This window comes from Leptodactylus fuscus, chromosome 4, assembly GCF_031893055.1.
Source record: "Leptodactylus fuscus isolate aLepFus1 chromosome 4, aLepFus1.hap2, whole genome shotgun sequence".
NCBI classification, from domain to species: Eukaryota; Metazoa; Chordata; class Amphibia; order Anura; family Leptodactylidae; genus Leptodactylus; species Leptodactylus fuscus.
Window position 1 is genome coordinate 136,431,969 of NC_134268.1, and position 12,177 is coordinate 136,444,145.

The window sequence follows — 12,177 nt, forward strand, 5'->3', positions numbered from 1 at the left end:
GTCAATCTTCCCCTATTGCTGATGATGTGCACTATCAAAGAATGCCCTGCAATTCCAGCTTTCTTGCATTTGCTGGTCAAATAAATAACCTTTATTGGCCTTCACACAATATAATGCCCCCATTGCTGGGCTCCACAATATATTACCCCCTTTACTGTCCCCCAAACAGTATTTTGCACCCTTTACTGGTGTCCATATGGTTTATTGCACTTTTCATTGGCTCCTTCAGTATGTTACCACCTTTACTGGTCTCCATAGAGTATATTTCCCCCTTTACTGACTCCCACACAGTATATTGTCCTTTTTCTGTCCCCCATACAGAATATTGTTCCATTTTTCGCCTCCGCACAGAGTATTTTCTCACTTTTTTGACCCACACACATTATATTGCCCCGTTTTATTTATCCTCACAAATACTTTCCACTTGTTTTGCCCTACAGAGTATTTGCACTTTTTTGCCCCATTTTGTTTGGCCCACAGAGTGACACTTTGGATTATTCCAACAGGGAGCTGCTAATGTTTTATTTACTCATCCCCACACGTCTCATGATCCACCTGCCCTTCAGCCTCTAGTCAGGTTTTTCAGCATTGGGAACTATTGTGCAGCACCCTTTGAAGGATGAAGTGGAGAATGAGTAAAATAAAGTAAAATTCTGGCTTCTACCTGTTGAAATAATCCAATAGGTGGCAGATTAAAAACTAAATAAACAAAAAAATGCCATAATGCAAAATTGATTTTTGATTCTCATTTGCCGTCTGTGGGGGACTGAACCTCGGACCCTGCAGAGATCAGCTGTTCTTTGTCATTGTTGGCAAAATTGTTGCTCATTCGCAATTACTGATCTAACCTTTTAATCAACTTTTCCCTAACCCCTCCCTTATCTTAAACAACCACCCCCCTTTGAATTCACTTTTGGTGTATTCTAGCACTACTATGTTTTTTGCAGTTTATATAGTTCTCTGCTTTAACCTGCTCTTTGTTCACAGGTTATGTTTTATGGTTTGTGGTTCATGTATGCATGTGTTCATTTTGGATATTTACATTGTCTGACCTCCCCACCTACTATGCTGGCATGGCTTCTATATGGTTAACAACACCGCACATCCTTTCCCTTTATCATGAAACTTTGTATATCCTCCCTGAATGTTAGGAGCTTAAATAGTCCATTTAAGTGAAGTTCAGTATGGATAGAGGAGAGAAGGCTGAAATGCGATATATATTAATGGTTCAAGAGATGCATTTCCATTCAGAAAATGACTAATCTTTCCTTCTCTCATATTTGTAAGTCTTATTGCATGGCTAAAGAAAAGGTGTACTTATTGCAATTAGAGACTTTGTTGCATTTATTTACAATTCTGTTTTGACAGACATCCAGGGCCATTATTTGGGCCTTAACTGTACCATAAACACCTTTGTTACAGTATACTTTACCAACAAACCTCAAAAGCCATACTGGAACTCCATCTTACCTAAAATTCAGTCCTTTGCCTATTAATGATTGGTGGCGATTTTAATTGCCTATCCTGATCTCTTCCTTGTCGGATCTTGGCCTATGGGATGCATGGAGATGCCAACATGGTAGCGAAAGGGATTCTAGATTTTTTTCTCCTCCCTTTTTTCCTCCTACTCCAGAATTGATTTTTTTCTGCCAAATAAATTGCGTCTCCTACAAACAATTTCCTCTTATATACGGCTGATAACTTGGATGGATTGTGCTCCGATTTCTCTGGTCTTCCGGGAAATATTTAATACATTACCTTAATACTGGCATGTGAATGACTTCATTCTAGATTATACTTCTTAATGTAGAAAATCTCCAAAAAGAACTACTAGAATTTTTTAACATTAATGCTTCTTCAACATCTGACCCCTGCACCTTGTGGAACACTCATAAAGTGTTCATGCGAGGGCTTAGAAACAGAGATCTAAATATATTGATGCTCTGTTGGCTCCTATTTCATCCCTCACTGATAAAAATAAACTCCATCCTACCTGGCAATGTCTACAGAGATACAGAAATACCAGATCCAATTGCACAGCCTACTGGCTCAGCAGCAGGATCCTAACTTCCAAAAATTCCAATGTCAAGCCTATGCACACAATAATAACTACTTTTAGTACTTCACATACTGTATATCTGTTATTTACTGTATGTATTATATGTTTTATTATATTTTCTGTATAGTTGGCCTGATGAAGACCCCAGTTGAGCATTGAAAAGCGTTGCCAGTGTATATGAACCATTAAAGAATTATTTACATATAATCGTTCCTTTTCCTGTGCTTTTAATCTACCACCTTAGCAGCGCACAATATTATATTCCAGTTTTTTTCCCCACATTTGTCTGTGTCCATTTCATTACCCTCAACTTGTTGGTTGGTCCATGGTATGTGCAGCAGCTGACTCTACGACTGGTACTGGGTTGCTCCAGCACTGGTTGCTCACAACCATTTTCTGAGGTGCTTTGAATTATTTTTCTTTTATGGAAATTCAATAATAGAACAAGTGGATTCCTTGACAAGAAAGTTAAACAAGCTAAACCTAAGTCCCAACTCTTAGATGCTCAGGGCTGGAAAATTGTTAACCCTCGACTGATTGCTGATCATTTCTGAACTTACTATCAATGTCTATATAATTTCAGGGTGACGCGGAGGTGTATAAACCATGTGTATAGCAGAAAGATGGGTTCCTGATAAATATCCCTCTCTTTAAACTCTCATCTGAACAACAACATACACTGGCTGCTCCCTTATCATTTCAAGAACTCTATAGTGAGCGGCGTAATAAACAGATCCCATTGACTTGAATGGGTGCTGGCATACACGCGCTCCCCATTGAAATAAATGGGAGGCTTTTTTAACTATTGCTTTCAATGTGATACGTGCGTATGCCAGCACCCATTCAAGACAATGGGATCTGTTTTTTACGCCGCTCACTCTGAACGAGTTTACGTTCAGAATGAGCGGAGTTTAAACTCCGTGTGAAGGCTCCCTAAGTCTGCCAAATGGCTGCAAAGAAAACCAATAATAACCACAAATTGCTGCAACAACACAATGTGCTCATCTGTTAGCTGTCACAACTATATAAAGGCAAATGGGTCAGGCTGAGACACAGCTGTAAGGGTTCAACAACTTGCATGCATTTCATTTTTGAGAACAGTCATCTCATGCAACTGATAAAGTTACCCAAACAGATTACACAAGAGCTATCATACTAGGCAAAATAGGAAGTGAAAGCATCAACTTGCTATACACAGCTGACAATAGTGTAATACCATGTATGTTAGTTACACAATTATAATATTACATTTCTTTCAGTAGTATTACTTACCATAAACTCTTCTAAGGACTGATAGGTTTTTCCCCGAAATTCACAGTAATTCTTTTTTTCTTTACACTGGGGACAGCACTGGCTGTTGTCAACTTGAATACAACGTGGGTGTAACTTTGGGCACTCTGGTTGAATGCAAAGGGGCCCCTCCTCCGTACAACGACAAGGGCAAGCTGAAGGTCCAGGTGTAAACTTTTCCCCAATAGCATACACAAAACCACTTTCATCCACACAACCTTTCCCCCGATAATCTGGGTAAGCATATTCCTCTGGAGCCTCCTGCGTTGTCACTATATCCTCCTGGGGCTGGTCTTGCACCACATCTGATTGCATTTGTGTAACAGTCCCTGATTTAGTGCTCATAGTTTGAGTTGTTAAAGTCTGTTTCTGTCTAGTCAAAAAATCCTTGTTTAAAATAATTTTGTTAGTTGAATTTTTCCAGTCTTTTATAGATTCTTCTTTTTCTGTTCTGTTTATATTTAGTAATCCCAAGTTTGTTTGGCTTTGATTATCATGAGTCATATGATCCCTCTTTTCTTGACTGTTTTTTAACTGTCCGTGGCCTTGTCCCTGTGTAAGATTCTGGACACGTATAGTAGGGTTGCATAGGGCAACCATCAGGCAACATGTCACAAGCAGAGAGCTTGAAAGAGCTCCAATTGCCATTACAGTGGGGCTGGGCATTTCCTAGCACATCACCGGGTCTGAGCTCCTTCATTCAATGTTGATTGGTGGCTTCACATTCAAGTCTCTGCATGATATAAAAGTCTGTTTAGTGCATTATTTTAACATCGACATATTATCATTGGGGATCTCTGTACAAAACAGTCATATCTATAGTGCCAGTTATCTTGGTGCAAAATGTAAATTAGTGAACTTATAACTAATTCTCTGTGTGTCTAGAAGCTAAGGGATACATGCAATGGTAATTGTTAGCCTTGCTATTGCTTCAAATAGTGTGTAGGGAGGAAACCTAAGGCTAAGGCCCCACGTTATGAAAACACAGCTTTTTTTGTTGCAGATTTTGTTGCGTTTATTTAAGCCAAAGCAAAGAATGGCTACAAAAGGAATGGGAAATATAGAGGAAGTTCTTATACTTCTCCATTCTGCTCAATCCACTCCTGGGCATGGCTTAAAAAACCCCAACAAAATCTGCAACAAAAAAAGCTGCATTTCCACAACATGGGGCTTTAGCCTAAGTGTCCATTCACATGAAGCAAAATGGTGAGGAATTTGGTGTGGAATTTCAGTGCTGAAAAAAAAGCATCCCATTAACTTCAATGGGTTCCTTTTTCTGCTAGCAGAAAATCAATGGGAGGCTTTTTTTCAGGGGTATAATTCCACACTAAATTCCTCACCATTTTCATGCGTGTGAATGGAACCTAAGACTGGGTTCACACGGAGTATTTTGGCTCGTAATTTGGTACATAGACACCGCGGGAGCTTTTGCGCGCCGTATACGCTCCCATTGTTTTCAATGGGAGCCGGTACCGTATACACAGCGCTATTTTGCGGCCGCCGCAAAATCACGGCCGCAAAATAGCGCTGCATATATGGTACCGGCTCCCATTGAAAACAATGGGAGCGTATAAGGCCCACAAAAGCTACCGAGGCGTCTACGTACCAAATTACGAGCCAAAATACTCCGTGTGAACCCGGCCTAAGGCTAAAACCGCATGTTGAGAAAACATGACATTTTACACTACCTGCAGTATTCTGGTAATCCCATCCACACATAGCACAAAACAATCCGCTTTGGAAAAGCTACGTTTTCAAAAATCGCAGCATGTCAAGTATGCCTGTGGAAACTCTTGCGGTTCCGTATAGGTTTAATAAGGGAAGAAAATCCACAGATAAAAACAGCAAAAATGCAGTGATAAAAGCAGAGGGTTTTTTTTTGTTTTTTTTGCTGCATTTCACTATGTTTTAAGGTATTTTCACATAGTGAAATTTGTACTAATGAAAAATACAACTGCGATTTGAAGCTGAATTGTTCTGATTTAATAAATTCTGCCTTGGAATCCGCTCCGAAATTTACAAATCTGGCACCACACAATTCACTTCAATGGGATTGATAAGGCAGAATCCACTTCAGACATGACATGACACTTTTTACGCTAAGTGACAAAAATCAGGATAGAGGATAAAAATCATCACCTGCCTCACACTAACATGAATTTAATCCACTTCAAGTTCATCCATGTGAAAATTTCTGTTCCAGAAAAACTTCAAATCTGACATCCATCCCATGCACTTACAGTAAATGGCGTTTGCAAAAATAACATATTTAACTTTATGAGCCAGATTTCTGGTGCATATATTTTTGGCAGTTAAACTGCCATAAATTAATATACCCCTTCCAGAAAATAGAGAGACTCCAAGTTATTTTACTAGGATTCAGCGACAAATAGAAATTGCAAATAGAATGTGCCCTTCCTGGGAGTTTTATGTTCAGACATTTCCAACAAAGACACGTAATAACTGTACATAAAAAATGTTCACTTTCATTTTACAGAATTTTTATATTTTGTATACTCTTTCTTAAATGGTATGAGGACAAGGAAAACAGAGAAGGTCGCCACAAAACTAACATTTGCCTCTTAACATCAGTGGGGCCAATTTATTACTACCGGCGCCTTTCATTTTAATCTTTTAGTACAATGGCGCATCTGATTTATTAAGAGTCTCTGGTCTCTAATATTAAATAATAAACAGACACAAACTTTTCACTGGTGTTATACATGAAAAATAAAGCATGTTTGAAAACTTAACAAAATTCACTGCACCTAAAACGCATGCATTTTTTTCTGACGTGGATTTTGATGTAGCCTTGTTTTGGGAGTGTTTGAACAGTTTTGTAATATACTTAACCTATCTAACTGCCTTTTAATAGAAAACAGGCTCTACAATTCTCCCTAGTAATTCTGAAAATGATTTTATATCACAAGAGAAAAATCTTTCTTGTATTATATGTGTTACCAAGACTGTAGTAGTATTCATAAAACAACCTGAAATATCAATAGTTACATACAAAGTTGGGAACTTGAGCTTTATATGTAGCAGTTCATGCTACATATAAAAATCACATTCCCGAATGTATTTTAACTAGTGATATCTCCAGTTCACTTTCAGCTAGTACTGCAATCTTGGCAGAACCAAAAGTTAACCACTTTCTGACTGCAGATGTGGGGTCTTTAAGGATGGCGGATGGTCTGGTAATGTAGAACAGAGACCCAGCACTAATGCTCATGATCAGAGTACACTCTGATTGTGGGCATTGTGTGGCTACCCCCCCCCCCCCCTCAAAGTAAAATAAATGGCCCCGGGCTCCCACATTGGCCCAGTACCTTCCATGATGTAGGACAACTCCACCATGAGAGATCACATCATGGCAGCTGGGAGCCTTATAAAGGCGTCAAATAAATACCCCCCAATTATAGGATTGGAGCCTAGAGTTATGATGCCCAGCTTTCTAATCCAAAGTAGCTTATGAAAGAGATACAATGCCAAAACAATCTTACTGAATTGCATGGAGAATTCTGGAGAAGAGCAGAGATTTAAGGCACAGTAGGCTATTTAGCAGACGCTATGATGTTATGTGTGATACAGAAACAACCTTATTGGAGGTCAATAAAAAAAAAAATGGTGCCAAATGGGTCCTAGGATGCCACGACCGGTATTGGAAATGAATCAATGTCTCTTCCAGTATATACAAATGGGCCAGAGTACAATAAAGAAGATGGAACAATAGAAAAGGTAAGGAACAAAGTAAGTATAATCCGCAGGACAAAGAGGGAAGGGTAATATGTGTTAGGGCCCGTTCCCACGAAGTAATGATATGCTCATTCTGACACGTAAACACGTGTCAGAGTCAGCGCTTCAAAACAGAATCCCATTGACTCTGACACGTAGTTGCAAAGCCTCTCAAGTGGTGTGAGAGATCCATAAAGGTTATGTGATCTCCTCAGAGAGACATAGAGGTGATGTAGTTGAGCATATTAACAACATGAACAAAGATTTATGGGAGGTTTTTGAAGAACCAGAGTGCCATTAACTCGAATTTGAGCGAGGTGGAATTAATATAAGGCTCAGATACTAGATAGCGTCTAGTGGTTCCTAGGCCCACATGAGTCAGGGTGGCCTTAAGGAAGGTACAAATTTTCACTATGACGATTTCATTCTTGGTTTTGGTTTTCAAATACTGATACAAAATACTGACCGAATTCCCAAGGCTGGGGACACACAGAACTGACATGCTGCTGAATTTCCAACAGAGAAACTCATGAACATGTTTCCCTGAAAGCCTGAAGGATTGTTCAGGTTTTGAAGAATTTGCAATGTAAAGGTTAAAAGCCATAGGTAAAAACTGCAGTAAAGGTCACTGCACAAAATCCTTATTCACATGGTGAGTGATTTTTATCAGTAATTGTGAGCCAAAACGAGGAGGCTACATGATATACATAATAGTATACAAAGGTATAGAAGAAAGATTGGCACTAGAGATGAGCGAGTACTGTGCACCTGGTACTTCCGCTTTGACGGCGGACGGCCGCTTAACCCGGCTACGTCCATTCATTTCTATGTGAGCGTGCTGTTCAGATTGGCTGATCCGAACAGTACTCGCTCATCTCTAATTTGCACCTGTTTTTAACCAGCACCTGGATTTGACACACAGTCACTGGTGCAAATTACTGACCAAACATTGACCGTGTCATTGAGGCTGGGGCACCATGTGGCTAAAACCAAAAACTGCAAAGTGGATGGGATAATAGTAAATTTCATCCACAAATTAAAGAAACATATGCTCAGCGGAAATGCTGCGATTTTCAAAAATCGCTGCATGTAAACTATACCTACAGAAACGTCAGCGGATTCTCTATAGATATAAATGAAGCAGAAATCCCACAGAGGAAAAGCACTGTGGGAAAAACCGTGATGTGTTTATTACTGTCACAGTTATTACTGCAGCGCTTTTTCACTGAAGGTTCTTAGCCTTAGGGTCTGTAAGGATTAGCAATGCTTCTGCTTTCCTTTTTTTTTGTAAACAAGTACTGTCCATTATCGTACTGAACAACCGAAAAAAAAAGTTAGGTTAGGTTTATTTGTTACATTTTATACATCTTAATAAAAATTAGATATAGATATTAAAATTAAATATATCTTATCTACATTTGTGTATCTTAGAAATCATCAAGTACCTAGAACATGAAAAGGCAACATCTAGATCTAACTGGATTTTACAACATGTCAATGAAAACCTGACAGGCACTTGTCAAAAAGTGAACAATGAGTGATGAATAGAGATGAGCGAACAGTGTTCTATCGAACACATGTTCGATCGGATATCAGGCTGTTTGATGTGTTCGATTCGAATCGAACATCACGTGGCAAACTCCCAAAAAATTTGATTCCCCTCCCACCTTCCCTGGCGCTTTTTTTGCACCAATAACAGTGCAGGGGAGGTGGGACAGGAACTACGACACAGGAGGCATTGAAAAAAATCGGAAAAAAGTCATTGGCTGCCGAAATCAGGTGACCCCCATTTTAGACGAATAGTGGATTTCAGATCCGGGTCATATGAGAATGTGAACTTTGTGACTAAGAGACAGGGATAGCTGTACAGGCAGGGATAGCTAGGATAACCTTTATTTAGGGGGGAATGTTATTAAAAATAACTTTTTGGGGCTCTATCGGGTGTGTAATTGTGATTTTTGTGAGATAAACTTTTTCCCATAGGAATGCATTGGCCAGCGCTGATAGGCCAGAGTTCATAATTCGGCCAATCAGCGCTGGCTCTGCTAGAGGAGGCGGAGTCTAAGATCGCTCCACACCAGTCTCCATTCTGGTCCGACCTTAGACTCCGCCTCCTCCAGCAGAGCCAGCGCTGATTGGCCGAATTATGTACTCTGGCCAATCAGCGCTGGCCAATGCATTCTATTGGCGTGATGAAGCAGAGCTGAATGTGTGTGCTGAGCTCAACTACGCTAGTGGCGTAGCCGAGAGTTCAGTGCACAGCCAGCTCTGCTATGCCGGAGATTGAACTCTCAACTACGCCGGTGGCGTAGCCGAGAGTTCAGTGCACGGCCAGCTCTGCTATGCCAGAGATTGAGCAGAGTTGGCCGTGCGCTCCGGTGGTGTAGCAGAGCCGAGGGTGCAGAAGGATTCAAGCGCACACTCAGCTCTGATGTAGCAGAGCCGAGGGTGCAGAAGGATTCAAGTGCACCCTCAGCTCTGATGTAGCAGCGCCGAGGGTGCAGAAGGATTCAAGTGCACCCTCGGCTCTGATGTAGCAGAGCCGAGGGTGCAGAAGGATTCAAGTGCACCCTCAGCTCTGATGTAGCAGAGCCGAGGGTGCAGAAGGGTTCAAGCGCACACTCGGCTCTGATATAGCAGAGCCGAGTGTGCAGAACGGTTCAAGTGCACACTCCATCTGGAGATGTAGCCGTGCTGATGCTGTCAACACTGCTACATCTCCGATCGGACCACAATGGAGACTGCTGTGGAGTCCACAGCAGTCTCCATTGTGTTTCAATATCAGATGTAGCAGTGTTGACAGCATCAGCACGGCTACATCTCCGGACGGAGTGTGCGCTCTAACCCTTGTGCACACTCAGCTCTGCTACATCAGAGCCAAGGGTTCACTTGAACCCTTCTGCACTCTCGGCTCTGCTACACCACCGGAGCGCACGGCCAACTCTGCTCAATCTCCGGCATAGCAGAGCTGGCCGTGCACTGAACTCTTGGCTACACCACGGGTGTAGTTGAGAGTTCAATCTCCGGCATAGCAGAGCTGGCCGTGCACTGAACTCCCGGCTACACCACCGGCGTAGTTGAGCTCAGCACACACATTGAGCTCTGCTTCATCACGCCAATAGAATGCATTGGCCAACGCTGATTGGCCAGTTTACAGAATTCGGCCAATCAACGCTGGCTCTGTCGGAGGAGGCGGAGTCTAAAGTTGGACCTGAATGGAGACTGGTGTGGAGAGATCTTAGACTCCGCCTCCTCCTGCAGAGCCAGAGCTGATTGGCCGAATTCTGTAAACTGGCCTATCAGCGCTGGCCAATGCATTCCTATTGGAAAAAGTTAGCTTGCGAAAATCGCAAGCTGACAGGGATTTCCATGTAATAAAGTGACTTATATGCCCCCAGACATGCTTCCCCTGCTGTCCCAGTGTCATTCCAGGGTGTTGGCATCATTTCCTGGGGTGTCATAGTGGACTTGGTGACCCTCCAGAGACGGATTTGGGTTTCCCCCTTAACGAGTATATGTTCCCCATAGACTATAATGGGAGCGACTGTTCGAATCGGATTTCGAACTTCGAACATTTTGGTGTTCGCTCATCTCTAGTGATGAACTATGGTTGTCAGGCAGCTTACACAGTCACTCTTTCAAGAAGGTCTTTATGCAGTTGGTTATAAAAGGAATCGCTGCCTTGTCACTTCCAACTATTGTAGAACTGTATCTCAAAAATATTTGTTGTTGCCTAGTATTGTAACCTTGTAAGAACATAATATGTTAAATAATCTTCAACATAATGTCCTAAATAACCCCTTCAGGTAATAGCCACCCTCCCCCTTCCCCGCCCCGCACATAGATATTGATGACCCCAACAGGGTCGCCATTACAAGCTTAATTTCATACTTACCTCTGCTTCCTGCAAAGTGAGGATGTGGCACCTGTAACAAGTGCAACCAGTTTGACCCCTATAGCTGTTTGCTCTGTCTTTGGCTGGAAAGAAACGTTTTGATCAAAGACCATACATAGCTAAGGTTGACCATGATAACAGGTCCATTTTTAGGTTTACATGCCCCCCACTGACATCAGCAATGATGTCCCAATTGTGCTACATTACCGCCGCATCCAATCACAGGCCTCAGCACAAATGGCATGTGACTACTTACTTCTAGTTGTCGAAATGGCTCCTGCTCAATCGTAGGAGCCATACGGTTCCTATGATATCCCAGAGTCTTGTGAAGGCTCCCAAATGACTGTGTGTCAAATCCAGGTGCTGGTTAAAAACAGGTGCAAATTTTTCCCCTATACCTTTGTATACTATTATGTATCTTATGTAGTCTTTTTTTTTTTGGCTCACAATTACTGATGCAAATCAATGACCATGTGAATAAGGACTTTGTGCAGTAACCTTCACTGCAGTTTTTACACATGGCTTTTAACTAGAGATGAGCGAACACTAAAATGTTCGGGGTTAGAAATCCGATTCAAACAGCCGCTCACTGTTCGACTGTTCGAACGGGTTTCGAACCCCATTATAGTCTATGGGGGGAAATGCTCGTTTCAGGGGTACGCAAAATTCGATCAAATTCTACTTACCAAGTCCGTGAGTGAGGGTCGGGCTGGATTCTTCTCCCTGCGCAGCGTCCCCACATCCTCTTCTGGCCTTGAATTCACTCTGCTAGGCATTGGGCCGCACTACAAGCGGACATGCACAGTCAGCTCTACCAAGGCCCGATGCCTGGCAGAGTGAATTCAGAGCTGGAAGAGGATGTGGGGACGCTGCGCAGGGAGAAGACTTCTAAAGGTAAGAGAAGAACCAGCGTTGATTGGCAATGTATAGCATTCTGCCAATCAACGCTGGTTCTGCATTGAATCTTAACTTCGAACAGCTAGTAGTACTCGATCGAGTACGAGTATTTCGAATACCGTAGTATTCCATCGAATACCTACTCGATCGAATACTACTCACTCGTCTCTAATTTTAACCTTTACATTGCAAGTTCTTCAAAAGCTGAAAGAGATTCCGGCAGGTATGCCTAGGCAAAAATTTCAGGTGGTTTATTTTGTAGCTTTCAGTGAAACATGTTTATGAGTTTATCTATTGGAAA

General features: G+C 41.8%; 1 protein-coding gene across 3 annotated transcripts in view; it reads right to left on the minus strand.

The window, feature by feature from the left end:
• Nucleotides 1–12,177, minus strand: part of VWC2 (von Willebrand factor C domain containing 2) — a 414,069-nt gene that overhangs the window by 377,856 nt on the left and 24,036 nt on the right. For all 3 annotated transcript variants that reach the window (XM_075271156.1, XM_075271154.1, XM_075271155.1), the window contains exon 2: nucleotides 3,332–4,082. In XM_075271156.1, the coding sequence (XP_075127257.1) occupies nucleotides 3,332–4,015 (684 nt within the window). In that variant the 5' untranslated portion in view covers nucleotides 4,016–4,082. The remainder of the gene's footprint in view (nucleotides 1–3,331; nucleotides 4,083–12,177) is intronic.